Source organism: Coregonus lavaretus (genome assembly GCF_964263955.1).
Source record: "Coregonus lavaretus genome assembly, chromosome: 2".
Lineage (NCBI taxonomy): Eukaryota > Metazoa > Chordata > Actinopteri > Salmoniformes > Salmonidae > Coregonus > Coregonus lavaretus.
This window is the reverse complement of record NC_139989.1, coordinates 44,516,139-44,529,148: the sequence shown is the minus strand read 5'-3', so window position 1 is coordinate 44,529,148 and position 13,010 is coordinate 44,516,139. Positions and strand designations below refer to the sequence as shown.

At 43.6% G+C, this 13,010-nt stretch overlaps 1 protein-coding gene across 2 annotated transcripts; it reads left to right on the top strand.

The window, feature by feature from the left end:
- Window positions 1-7,111: 7,111 nt before the first annotated feature.
- On the top strand, window positions 7,112-12,772 carry LOC311146177 (ran GTPase-activating protein 1-like). 2 transcript variants are annotated; one of them, XM_084182668.1, is made up of 15 exons: window positions 7,112-7,221; window positions 7,909-8,028; window positions 8,193-8,320; window positions 8,610-8,669; window positions 8,756-8,935; window positions 9,227-9,361; window positions 9,621-9,779; window positions 9,902-10,015; window positions 10,163-10,262; window positions 10,408-10,492; window positions 10,621-10,837; window positions 10,975-11,080; window positions 11,216-11,304; window positions 11,415-11,536; window positions 12,206-12,772. In XM_084182668.1, the coding sequence occupies exons 2-15, from the start codon at window positions 7,917-7,919 to the stop codon at window positions 12,285-12,287; spliced, it is 1,689 nt and encodes a 562-aa protein (XP_084038794.1). In that variant the 5' UTR covers window positions 7,112-7,221; window positions 7,909-7,916; the 3' UTR covers window positions 12,288-12,772. The 2 variants fall into 2 exon arrangements, with proteins under 2 accessions (XP_084038794.1, XP_084038795.1); XM_084182669.1 differs by having other exon boundaries at window positions 7,119-7,221; window positions 11,415-11,574.
- The last annotated feature ends 238 nt before the right edge of the window (window positions 12,773-13,010 follow it).

Sequence of the window (13,010 nt, the reverse complement as noted above, 5' to 3'; positions counted from 1 at the left end):
CGATGGCGCTCAGGCTGGTCCCAGCCCCTTGGTGCTTCACTGTTGCCGGGCATTAGTTGTTATCTTTACAACTTGTCTCGAGTCAGCAACCTCAGACATAGTTTGTTCTTCTTTGTAGCAGAACACATGTCCTTGAGCGGTTTAACAAAGAGGCAGTGTGTGTGTGAGTCACAAGTCTGTCTCAGCCTACCCCCTAACGGTTCCTCACATTAATCACAGCTTGTTATGTTAAACAATCTATATCAGTACAGCACAAACCTATTATGTTTAATCATTAATGTATTCTTTCTATGCTAGGCATCACATCTAGTTGTAAGAAAATAGATTCCCACAATCCCCCTTTTCACACCCGCTGGGTGTGAACCCAAAATAAGAAATTTCAGGGAAATTTAGGATTCCCTCTTTTGACACCCACTAGGGTCACTCATTAAAATACAATACAAACAAAAATAATCACACTTTTATTAATAGGCAATAATGATAATAAAAAGGCCTTCAGTCCTTCCATCTACACCTAACTTGTACTAGGTTGGCTACCAGCCACCCAGGAACTTCAAACCTTCACCTAAGGAAAGACAAACATTCACAATAGTTAAAATGGATTTATAAAACATAAAAACACAAACAGGGAATTTTGATTCCCCCTTTAGACACCCACTAGGGTGTCACTCCACCACCTCACCAATAGCAAACTAAGGGTCATCCTTTGTCAACCCCATCTCAGTGTCTGCATCTCCTTCTTGAGCCCCTAGGAGGGGCATCATACCCGCAGCATGCATGGCATCTGTAACATACTTTCTCAGACAAGGAATTACACAGGCAGCACAGCACATTAATATTAGAAACACAACTACTAGGGTCAGAAATCCAGTAACCACCAGTGCAGCATACTTACCAAACCACTCCCCCAACCAGGAGAACAGTCCGTTTCCCTCCATTCCAGCCATGCTCTTCATTTCAGCTAATAGAAATCCAGTAACCACCAGTGCAGCATACTTACCAAACCACTCCCCCAACCAGGAGAACAGTCCGTTTCCCTCCATTCCAGCCATGCTCTTCATTTCAGCTGATAGTTTATCTAAACCAACTAGGGCTTTAGAGATACAGTGGGGGAAAAAAGTATTTAGTCAGCCACCAATTGTGCAAGTTCTCCCACTTAAAAAGATGAGAGAGGCCTGTAATTTTCATCATAGGTACACGTCAACTATGACAGACAAATTGAGAGAAAAACATGCCAGAAAATCACATTGTAGGATTTTTAATGAATTTATTTGCAAATTATGGTGGAAAATAAGTATTTGGTCACCTACAAACAAGCAAGATTTCTGGCTCTCACAGACCTGTAACTTCTTCTTTAAGAGGCTCCTCTGTCCTCCACTCGTTACCTGTATTAATGGCACCTGTTTGAACTTGTTATCAGTATAAAAGACACCTGTCCACAACCTCAAACAGTCACACTCCAAACTCCACTATGGCCGAGACCAAAGAGCTGTCAAAGGACACCAGAAACAACATTGTAGACCTGCACCAGGCTGGGAAGACTGAATCTGCAATAGGTAAGCAGCTTGGTTTGAAGAAATCAACTGTGGGAGCAATTATTAGGAAATGGAAGACATACAAGACCACTGATAATCTCCCTCGATCTGGGGCTCCACGCAAGATCTCACCCCGTGGGGTCAAAATGATCACAAGAACGGTGAGCAAAAATCCCAGAACCACACGGGGGGACCTAGTAAATGACCTGCAGAGAGCTGGGACCAAAGTAACAAAGCCTACCATCAGTAACACACTACGCCGCCAGGGACTCAAATCCTGCAGTGCCAGACGTGTCCCCCTGCTTAAGCCAGTACATGTCCAGGCCCGTCTGAAGTTTGCTAGAGCGCATTTGGATGATCCAGAAGAGGATTGGGAGAATGTCATATGGTCAGATGAAACCAAAATATAACTTTTTGGTAAAAACTCAACTCGTCGTGTTTGGAGGACAAAGAATGCTGAGTTGCATCCAAAGAACACCATACCTACTGTGAAGCATGGGGGTGGAAACATCATGCTTTGGGGCTGTTTTTCTGCAAAGGGACCAGGACGACTGATCTGTGTAAAGGAAAGAATGAATGGGGCCATGTATCGTGAGATTTTGAGTGAAAACCTCCTTCCATCAGCAAGGGCATTGAAGATTAAACGTGGCTGGGTCTTTCAGCATGACAATGATCCCAAACACACCGCCCGGGCAATGAAGGAGTGGCTTCGTAAGAAGCATTTCAAGGTCCTGGAGTGGCCTAGCCAGTCTCCAGATCTCAACCCCATAGAAAATCTTTGGAGGGAGTTGAAAGTCTGTGTTGCCCAGCGACAGCCCCAAAACATCACTGCTCTAGAGGAGATCTGCATGGAGGAATGGGCCAAAATACCAGCAACAGTGTGTGAAAACCTTGTGAAGACTTACAGAAAACATTTGGCCTGTGTCATTGCCAACAAAGGGTATATAACAAAGTATTGAGAAACTTTTGTTATTGACCAAATACTTATTTTCCACCATAATTTGCAAATAAATTCATTAAAAATCCTACAATGTGATTTTCTGGATTTATTTTTCTCATTTTGTCTGTCATTTACATTTACATCATTTAGCAGACGCTCTTTTCCAGAGCGACTTACAAATAGGTGCATTGACCTTATAGCCAGTGGGATAACCACTTTTTTTTTTTTTTTTTGAGGGGGGGTAGAAGGATTACTTTATCCTATCCCAGGTATTCCTTAAAGAGGTGGGGTTTCAAATGTCTCCGGAAGGTGGTGAGTGACTCCGCTGTCCTGGCGTCGTGAGGGAACAAGCTCCCTCACCATTGTCATAGTTGACGTGTACCTATGATGAAAATTACAGGCCTCTCTCATCTTTTTAAGTGGGAGAACTTGCACAATTGGTGGCTGACTAAATACATTTTTTCCCCATTTTTTGGTTGCATGCTAGCAGCGAACAATGCTCCGCAATGGCCATTGCCATAGTAGCTTGTGCGCTTTTGCAGTTATCCACTTTCTTAACCAACTGTGGTAATGTAGACTGCGTTGCGGGGTTGTACGGTTTTGATTTATTTATATGCTTTGCTGTAGCACAATGTTTTTTGATGTCATACATTTTTGCAAGCATATCTAATTTGCAGCATGCACAGTATGCCTGACAATCATCCCCAATTACTGGCTTCAGCCACCCTTTAAATTCAGGTACAGACTCCCACTCTTTTCTGTACTTCTGGCTGTACAATTTTGATTGAGACATGTTGATTGATGTTGTAAGTTCTGTTCAAGATCAAACATTCTTGACCAACTATATTCATTGGGTTTGTCTCGTCGAACACATACTACTGCTGCTGCAGTCAGCCAACAATGATTTGCAATTTGCTGAAATTGCTGCTGGCCTGCTGCTGCCTGTGCACGAGCTGAGCACCTGCTGCTGACGTCACTCACAATACACTTTTGCAGCCAGGCACGTGTGTTGTGACTGAGTGTGTGACAGAGAAAATCGTTTTTGTGTCATTTAGAGGGAAAATGCGTGCATTTTAGCGTTTGAGACACTTTTCAAAAGTTGCTAAAAGTTCCAAATCAATTTTTCAAAAGTAGCTAAATTTGTTGCTAGGTGCTGTTTGAAAAAAAAGTTGCTAAATCTAGCAACAAAATTGCTAAGTTGGCATCACTGTTAGGGACAAGTCTCTGAATGCCCTTGAGTGGCCCAGCCAGAGCCCGGACTTGAACCAGATCTAACATCTCTGGAGAGACCTGAAAATAGCTGTGCAGTGACTCTCTCCATCCAACCTGACAGAGCTTGAGAGGATCTGCAGAGGAGAATGAGAGAAACTCCCCAAATACAGGTGTGCCAGCTTGTAGCATCATACCCAAGAAGACTTGAGGCTGTAATCGCTGCCAAAGGTGCTTCAACAAAGTACTGAGTAAAGGGTCTGAATATGTATGTAAATGAATTTTTTTATTATTATACATTTGCAGAAATGTCTAAAAACCTGTTTTTGCTTTGTCATTATGGGGTATTGTGTGTAGATTGATGAGGGGAAAAAACAATTTAATGATTTTTAGAATAAGGCTGTAACGTACCAAAATGTGGAAATGCACTGTATGCCCCCTTTATTTATCCTACGGTTCTGACTTGGTGTACAGGGAAAATCCTGTAAGAGCGGCCCATGTCTTGAATTCTGTCGCTATACATTTCAAAAGTGCTGAACAAATAGTTATATTGACTACGTCCGTCCTAGCTCGCTCATTAATGTCTTCATCGAAATTACGGATTGTCTCTTATCCGCTCGTTGTCCCCTTATGCCATAGTTTGTACATCTCAATTGTCAGTAGAAACCACATTTGTTTAAGCAAGTCAGCTATATCAGCTATGGGTTTTTTTAAAGGCAGTAAATGAGGCTGAATTAACTGTTTTGCTGTCAGACAAGGCTCCACTGATAGCCAGGTGTAGCAGTGGTAAGGATTCACTCCATGGTGCTGAATAGAAAGCTCTGCTGTTGGGACAGCTTTATGTAGGCCATAACAGTTTGTGGGCACCGTCTGTCACCGTTATAGCGCAATTAATGTATGGTTTATTGTTGTGTTGTGTAGTGGCTTTGCTCACATGCATCCCCATTTTTTATTTTTTATTTTTTTGCCCCACCAAGATTGACATGCTAAAATCGCCACTGATCCTGCTTGCTCTGGATTCCAGAGAAGTGACAATGTGACATGATATCCCTAGTTGATATTGACTGCTTACATGAATGACTCAGCTCAAAATACAAGTTTAAAACACCGTTTATTTCTGTATCTAGCGTTTTGAAAATGTATCACTGTTTATGGCTGGAATGACTGGCTAGTGGCAACATTTGCGCAGCGATTGTGCATGCGTATTCGCCCTGTGCCTGCGTGCATGCAAGCTTTGAACCACTCCTTTTTGGGGGTCGTGGGTCAAAAAGTTTGAGAACCACGGAACTAGCGAACAGATTACTGATGTGCTATACAGCTAGCTATAGGATCGGGTGCAGCGCAAACGTCAAATTGTAGAGAGAGAGAATTGCCATAAATAAATATTCAGCTCCAAAAATTGTTTGGTGATCAAGAATATTAACAACACTCCTTCAGTAGCCTCCAACTGCTCTTAAACACTAGTAAAACTAAATACATGCTCTTTAATCGAACGCTGCTGGCACCCGCCCACCCGACTAGAATCACTACTCTCGACGGGTCTGACCTAGAGTATGTGGACAACTACAAATACCTAGGTGTCTGGTTAGACTGTAAACTCTCCTTCCAGACTCACATTAAGAATCTCCAATCCAAAGTTAAATCTAGAATCGGCTTCCTATTTCGCAACAAAGCCTCCTTCACTCATGCTGCCAAACATGCCCTCGTAAAACTGACTATCTTACCGATCCTTGACTTCGGCGGTGTCATTTACAAAATAGCCTCCAACACTCTACTCAGCAAATTGGATGTAGTCTATCACAGTGCCATCCGTTTTGTCTCCAAAGCCCCATACACTACCCACCACTGTGACCTGTACGCTCTTGTTGGCTGGTCCTCACTACATGTTCGTCGTCAAAGCCACTGGCTCCAGGCCATCTATAAATCACTGCTAGGCAAATCCCCGCCTTATCTTAGCTCATTGGTCACCATAGCAGCACCCACCCGTAGTCTGCGCTCCAGCAGGTATATCTCACTGGTCATCCCCAAAGCCAACACCTCCTTTGGCCGCCATTCCTTCCAGTTCTCTGCTGCCAATGACTGGAACGAATTGAAAAAATCTCTGAAGCTGGAGACTCTTATCTCCCTCACTAACTTTAAGCATCAGTTGTCAGAGCACCTTACCGATCACTGCACCTGTACACAGCCCATCTGAAATTAGCCCACCCAACTGCCTCATCCCTATATTGTTATTTATTTTGCTAATTTGCACCCCAGTATCTCTATTTGCACATAATCTCTTGCACATCTAGCATTCCAGTGTTAATACTAATTGTCATTATTTTGCACTATAGCCTATTTATTGCCTTACCTCCATAACTTGCTACATTTGCACACACTGTATATATATTTTCTTTTTTTCTTTTCTTTTTTTGACTTTATGTTTTTTTTACCCCATATGTAACTCTGTGTTGTTGTTTTTATCGCACTGCTTTGCTTTATCTTGGCCAGGTCGCAGTTGTAAATGAGAACTTGTTCTCAACTGGCTTACCTGGTTAAATAAAGGTGAAATAAAATTAAATAAATAAATTAACTGTTTACTTTGCAAGCTCACCAGCAATAGTGTCACGCCCTGGCTCTGGGGACTCTAATATGTTGAGCCAGGGTGTGTATAGTCTATGTGTGTTCTAGGTTTCACTTTCTGGTTTTGTAGATCTATGTTGGCCAGGGTGGCTCCCAATCAGAGACGGCTGTAGCTCGTTGTCTCTGATTGGGAGTCATACTTAGGTAGCCGTTTGGCACTCATTCATTGTGGTTTCTTGTTCGTATTTGGTTTGTGTTTACCATTGACTGTCACGTCATCGTTTTGTTGTTTTGATCGTGTGATCATTAATATAATAAATATGTTCGCCTTCAACGCTGCGCCTTGGTCCTCCTCTCTCACCGACGATCGTGACAAATAGGTTATGGCAACAATTACTAGCATAGGCCTAATGGTATTTTGGTATGTCAGAATAGCTTCAAATTGAAACTGTACTTATGAAACTTGCATTTGGAATTTGTTGTTAAAATGAATTATTACATAATAAAAATGTGTTGTATACAAAATAATGAAAAGGGCTGTCTGGTAGCCTCAATAAAAATATTTTCATGGTAGTACAGAATTGGGCAGATCATGATTGATCGTACATTATGTGGTCCTCTGTAGCTCAATTGGTAGAACATGGCGCTTGTAACGCCAGGGTAGTGGGTTCGATCCCCGGGACCACCCATACGTAAAAATGAATGCGCACATGACTGTACGTCGCTTTGGATAAAAGCGTCTGCTAAATGGCATATTATATTCCAACACAGTAGGTGGCAGCATGCACTTAAACGTTTGTTTGCGGATCGCCATTATATCATAGAAGAAGATGAGCAAACGAACTACAAGTCCCGTGTGTCTCGCGTCATTCGAAGTGTTTCAACGTCAGAACGGAGCGGGAGACAGCTTGTGGGACAGATAGCACTGTTCTGGAAACAACTAGCTACAGGCCTCTACGCAGAAATTAGCATTTGGTAAGCATTGAAACAGTTTCGCTTGCAAATGTATTCAGGGAAACGTTAGTAAAGCCACACGTAAGGAGAGTTGCCATATTTTTCAGATCAAGTTGGTTGAAGGCCGTACCACCGCATGCCCAACTTTAGCTTGCTAAGCTAACTAGAGTTATGTTATGACTTTGCCAAGTCAGAACAACGTTAAGTAACTTGTTTTGTTGGCTGTATTATTGGGGAACATGTCACAACTTTGACACACCACATTGGAAATGATCGACCATATTCAGCTTTTTCCAACAGTTCATTACCTAGCTAGTTAGCCAGCTGGTTAGCCTCAACTATCCTGGCATGAGATGGTGTGCCAAATGGTTATAACTCGTTACCAAATATGTTTATAATGTCGTAACTATCATGCTAGTTGGTTATCATTAGTTAGCAAGGGTTTCCACTTCTTCCAGAGAGTAGCACAACGATAGCAAGCTAGCAACGTTTACAGATAGAGCAACTTCCCATCTGTGTATATATTAGCTAAAGTTAACTAGCTAGCTAACTATGAATAATGTTTATAACATCACTTCAAACTTCATGTGTGTCTTTGGTAACGTTAGGTCTTAAGCAAAACATAATATATTATCAATTACCACCTAGTAGAGTACCTGCCTAAGTAAGTAGTGCATATTCTTGTTCATAAGTGTGTATGTTCCTCAGGTGTCCTGATGGCGACTGATGTTGTTGCACAGTTGGCCGATTCTCTGGCCAAAACTCAGGTGACTGAGGGAGAGTTGAGCTATAAGGGCCAAGGACGCAAATTCGACAATGCACAATCTGGTAAGAATTTCAACCACTGACCATTGACTCATTATGCTTATGCTCCTCCAGTTGTCATACAATAGGTTGTTCAAGGACAAGGTGGTGTCCAATGTTAAATGTATTGTTCATCACACAATCATGGTCTTTGTCTTCAATCTCTCCCCCTGTCTCCTTCTTTCCAGTGGAAGAGATGGTGAAAGAGATCCAGGAGTTCAAGGGGTTGCAAGCGCTCAGGCTGGAGGGGAACACTTATGGGGTGGAGGCAGCACAGGCCATCGCTAAAGCCCTGGAGACAAAGAGTGAATTTAAGGTACCAGTCACAGAGTGGTTATGAGATTAGGTTTGTTTTGATTGCATTGTTTGTGGTACAGAGGACAGGTATTCCACTGACTGCCACACGGAGAAGGATTGATGATCTCATATGTTGATACCTGTTGTTGGCTCTGTTCTGTCTTGCTTTCATATCTGTCATGTATTCTGCTGTCAATCACTCAATCTTGCTTATTTTACCTCTATTGGTGAGAGCAATGTGTCTGTGATATATAGGGCTAGCTAGACAATACTATAGCTAACCCTTTATCACCATCTCTCTCCCTCAGTACTGTTACTGGAGTGACATGTTTACTGGGCGACTGCGTTCTGAGATCCCTCCAGCCCTGGTGAGACAAAAAAAAAACACCTGCTCCCTTTGATAGATGAAAGATTGTATGGGATTGTAAACTCATCCTTCATCTCCCCTATTCAGAACTCCCTGGGTGCGGCCCTGATGACAGCAGGCGCCAGACTGACCTTGCTGGACCTCAGTGACAACGCCTTTGGACCAGACGGGGTGAAGGGCATCGAGAAGTTGCTCAAGAGCACTGCCTGTCACACGCTGCAGGAACTGCGGCTCAACAACTGCGGCATGGGCATTGGTGGAGGCAAGGTGGGTAGAATGTCTCTAGTTTGATAGGAGCTATATTGTGTTATTGAGTAGACTCAACAACATAAAGTTGCCCCCTGCTAGTTGTAATATAGTCAGTAAAATAATTTAAGAGAAGATCTAAAGCTAATTTCACTTCTCATATGAAATATAGCTTGTGTTAAGGTTGAATACTGATATCATTTGAGAAGTGATATCATAATAATATTATGAAATGATTTAATATCTATCCTGACAAACACAACTTTTTCCAAAGTAGTTTTTCACTGTGCTCTGTATGTGTGGTCTCCTCAGATCTTAGCTGCAGCGTTGACGGAGTGCTATAAGCAGTCCAGTGCACAGGGCACCCCCCTTGGGCTGAAGGTGTTCATCGCAGGCAGGAACCGTCTGGAGAACGATGGGGCCACTGCCCTCGCCCAGGCCTTCCAGGTACAGACACTGGCTCCTGAGCTGAACATATCAGAATTTCTGACCATCTGGACTAGAGTATATGCAGTTAGTCACCACAGTGGTTCACAAGGAGCTCTTTAGCATTAGTACTGGCAGCTGCATAGATAAAAGCTCCTCGAACACACCAACGTAATGCCACTGAGTCTATGATTAAACTGTACTGACAGTGACAAGCCATATACTGTCTATATAGCTATCTATGTCTGATGCTACTGTATGACCTCCTGTGTGCCCTCAGCTGATGGGTAGTCTGGAGGAGGTGCACGTGCCCCAGAATGGGATCAATCACCATGGGGTGACTGCTCTGGCCACTGCCATGCAACACAACCCCCAGCTCCGGGTCCTCAACCTCAACGACAACACCTTCACCAAGAAAGGAGCTATCGCCATGGCACAGGTACAGTAGTGGTTTGCCTTGTGTACAAAGGCCGTATGACAATGAAACCCTCATGAAGTTGATGACTGCTCAAATGCATTTTCATACAATGACTGACACTGCGTGTTTTGTGCCCCCTTCAGGCTCTGAAACATTTGCGTAGTGTCCAGGTGATAAACTTTGGAGACTGTCTGGTGCGTTCCGAGGGGGCTATAGCCATCGCAGAGGCAGTCACTGAGGGGCTTCCCATCCTCAAGGTACAGGGTAGCACTGGTCCCACCCTCGGCTGCAGGAACATCTGCTGTACTTGATTGTTACTTCATGGGTGTTCATACATTTCCCTCTGCTGTGGAAGCACCTGACTCATACACACCCATATTATTATTATTTTTTACCTCTGTCAGGAGCTGAATCTGTCATTCGGGGAGATTACAGGAGAAGCTGCACTGCTGGTGGCACAATCAGTCGAGGGCAAAGCCACACTGGAGAAACTGGACCTAAATGGTATATGATGGATACACACTTGACTTACAACACATGAAAACTGGATTGAAAATGTTGCATCAGCTGTTAATGTTTTCTTAGGATCTGTAGATTTCATGTGTGACTTTGTGCTGTCATGTGTGACTTTGTGTGTTGGTACTGTCAGGTAACTGCCTGGGGGAGGAGTGCTGTGATGCCCTCAGAGCGGTAATGGATGGCCTGAACATGGGAGACCTGCTGGGATCACTCAGGTACTGGATTGAAATAGGAAATTAGTTTATACTTATAGACTTACCCACACTCGACCTCAGCCATCCTGTCTTTTATCACAAGCCGCCATGAGAAAATCTCTTTGTGTAATCTTTGTCTCTACCTGCAGCGATGATGAAGGGGAGCCTGAGGATGAGGAGGAGGAAGAGGATGACTATGAGGAGGATGATGATGAAGATGAGGAGGAGGAGGACAGCAGTGTGAATCAGGTGTCCTCCCCTCCGTCAGTGCCCCAACCCCCAGATGCCGCCTCCTTCCTCTGCTTCCCCTCCCCAGACAAGCTGCTCAAACTGGGCACCAAGAGGGCCCTGCTCTTCGAACAGCAGGTAAACACACCCTGTCATGAATAGCTTACACAGCAAACTACTTAGTGGAAACCTGAGGTGACATACAGTGTGTTGGCAGTAGGCTGAAACAGGTTGCTGGTGATGTTGAACCTGTTGTCCTCGCTCTTCTCTTCCAGGTAGATGTGGCTGATGCTGGTAAGACAGCGGAGGCTTTCCTGAAGATCTCCTCTGTGTACAAGGAGGAAGATGAAGAGGTTAAGAGTGCTGTCCTGGACAGTATTGGTGAGTGCCACTTATCTCATTTGTGAGTACTTGGTGAAAACATGGGGCCAGATGACTGAGTCCATGGATATGAGACTGTTTTTGTTGCTCATCTGTATGACTGCATGTTAAGTGTATATCCTCTTTGTTCTACAGACGCAATTCTCAGGAAAGCCTTCGCCAGCCCCTCCTTCCAAGGTTACAACTTTGTATCATCGCTGTTAGTAATGCTGGGACTCCTCAAGGTATGCACACACATTCGTAGAGTAATACGAATTTGTAGAATAACTCCTGGTTTTCTTCCGCCTTGTATTATTGTAGCCCTTGTGTCTCCCCCTCTCTCTGTCTCATTCAGAGTGAGGACAAGGTGAGGCCGGTGCGTGTGGTGCCTGGTCATTTGCAGGCGCTGGAGTACGCCGTACGTCAGGACTACTTCCCCCAGGAGCACATCGCTGTGCTGGAGGCCTTCATGTCCCGGTAAGGGCGTGAGTGATGGGCGGCAGCGTAGCTCTCAGGTACCCTCTCCGACTGCAGATTAACACACCACATTGGCACAAAGTTCCCAAAGGATATTGCCAACATGCTCCAAATTGCACAATGTACCCAGTTTCCTATGTTGTCAGGCTGCTGCGTTTAAAAAAAACAGTAAAGATGAAAGGTGAAACTGTCCATCATTCAAATCAAATGTTATTGGGCACATACGTGTTTAGCAGATGTTATTGCGGGTGTAGCGAAATGCTTGTGCTTCTAGCTCCGACAGTGCAGTAATATCTAACAATTTCACAACATATACCCAATACACACAAATCTAAGTAAGGAATGAATTAAGAATATATACATATGGATGAGCGACGTCAGAGCGGCATGGACTAAGATACTGTAGAATAGTATAGAATACAGTATATACATATGAGATGAGTAATGCAAGACGTAAACATTATTAAAGTGTCTAGTCTTCCATTTCTTAAAGTGGCCAGTGATTTCAAGTCTATGTCTAGGCAGCAGCCTCTAATGTGCTAGTGATGGCTGTTTAACAGTCTGATGGCCTTGAGATAGAAGCTGTTTTTCAGTCTCTTGGTCACAGCTTTGATGCATCTGGACTGACCTCGCCTTGCAGGTGTGTGACTGTATGTTTGTGACCCTCAGACACATCCAGGCCCTGGAGTTGTGCAGCAGCGCCAGGAACATCCTCAAGTCCACGCTGGAGCAGGTCAGGCCTGAGAGCTGAGTCACACCGGACCCCACAGACACTCTCACTGACTTAAGAACAGAACAATTCCCACCCCCAGACATAAAGGGGGCCCTTAGCACAACAAGGACTAAACTGTTGCACTGCACTCTATTTCACCAACTCAGAAGATTCACAGCTGGAGCCTTGCACATCACCTCATGGATGTGTATTATTTTAAGTGGAATAGGATTACACTGTGGATGGACGGACTGAATATTACATACACAAACACTTGGGCGATTAAGTGTGAATGGCGCATCCTGCCTCACCCACAGTGAAAGGACTGAATTACAATCTTCAACACAGGTTCTCTCCATATTTACCCTCAATAAGTAATGTTTTATGTAAAAAGAAAAAGAAAAGGGAGGTAAAATGGATATAAAAATACAAATATAAAATGTGTGATATGGGCTGCTGTGGAAATGTGATTATACAATAACAATCAAAAGGGAAGAACCGAATAAATATGTAGATTTCTTTATTGTTGCAGCTATTAAACAGACACTATTTGGGTGTCTCCGTTATTGAGTGGACTGGAAGTTTAGTAAGCACTACCTTGAATAAGGATCTAGTCCTTCAACCATATTTACCACTTTTTACAGAGGAAAGAAACTATTCATCTGGGTGCAGGTTCTTTCTCCTCCCAAATTTTGAAACCTACACTGAACAAAAATATAAATGCATAAGGAAATCAGTCACGTGCAATACATTCATTAGGCC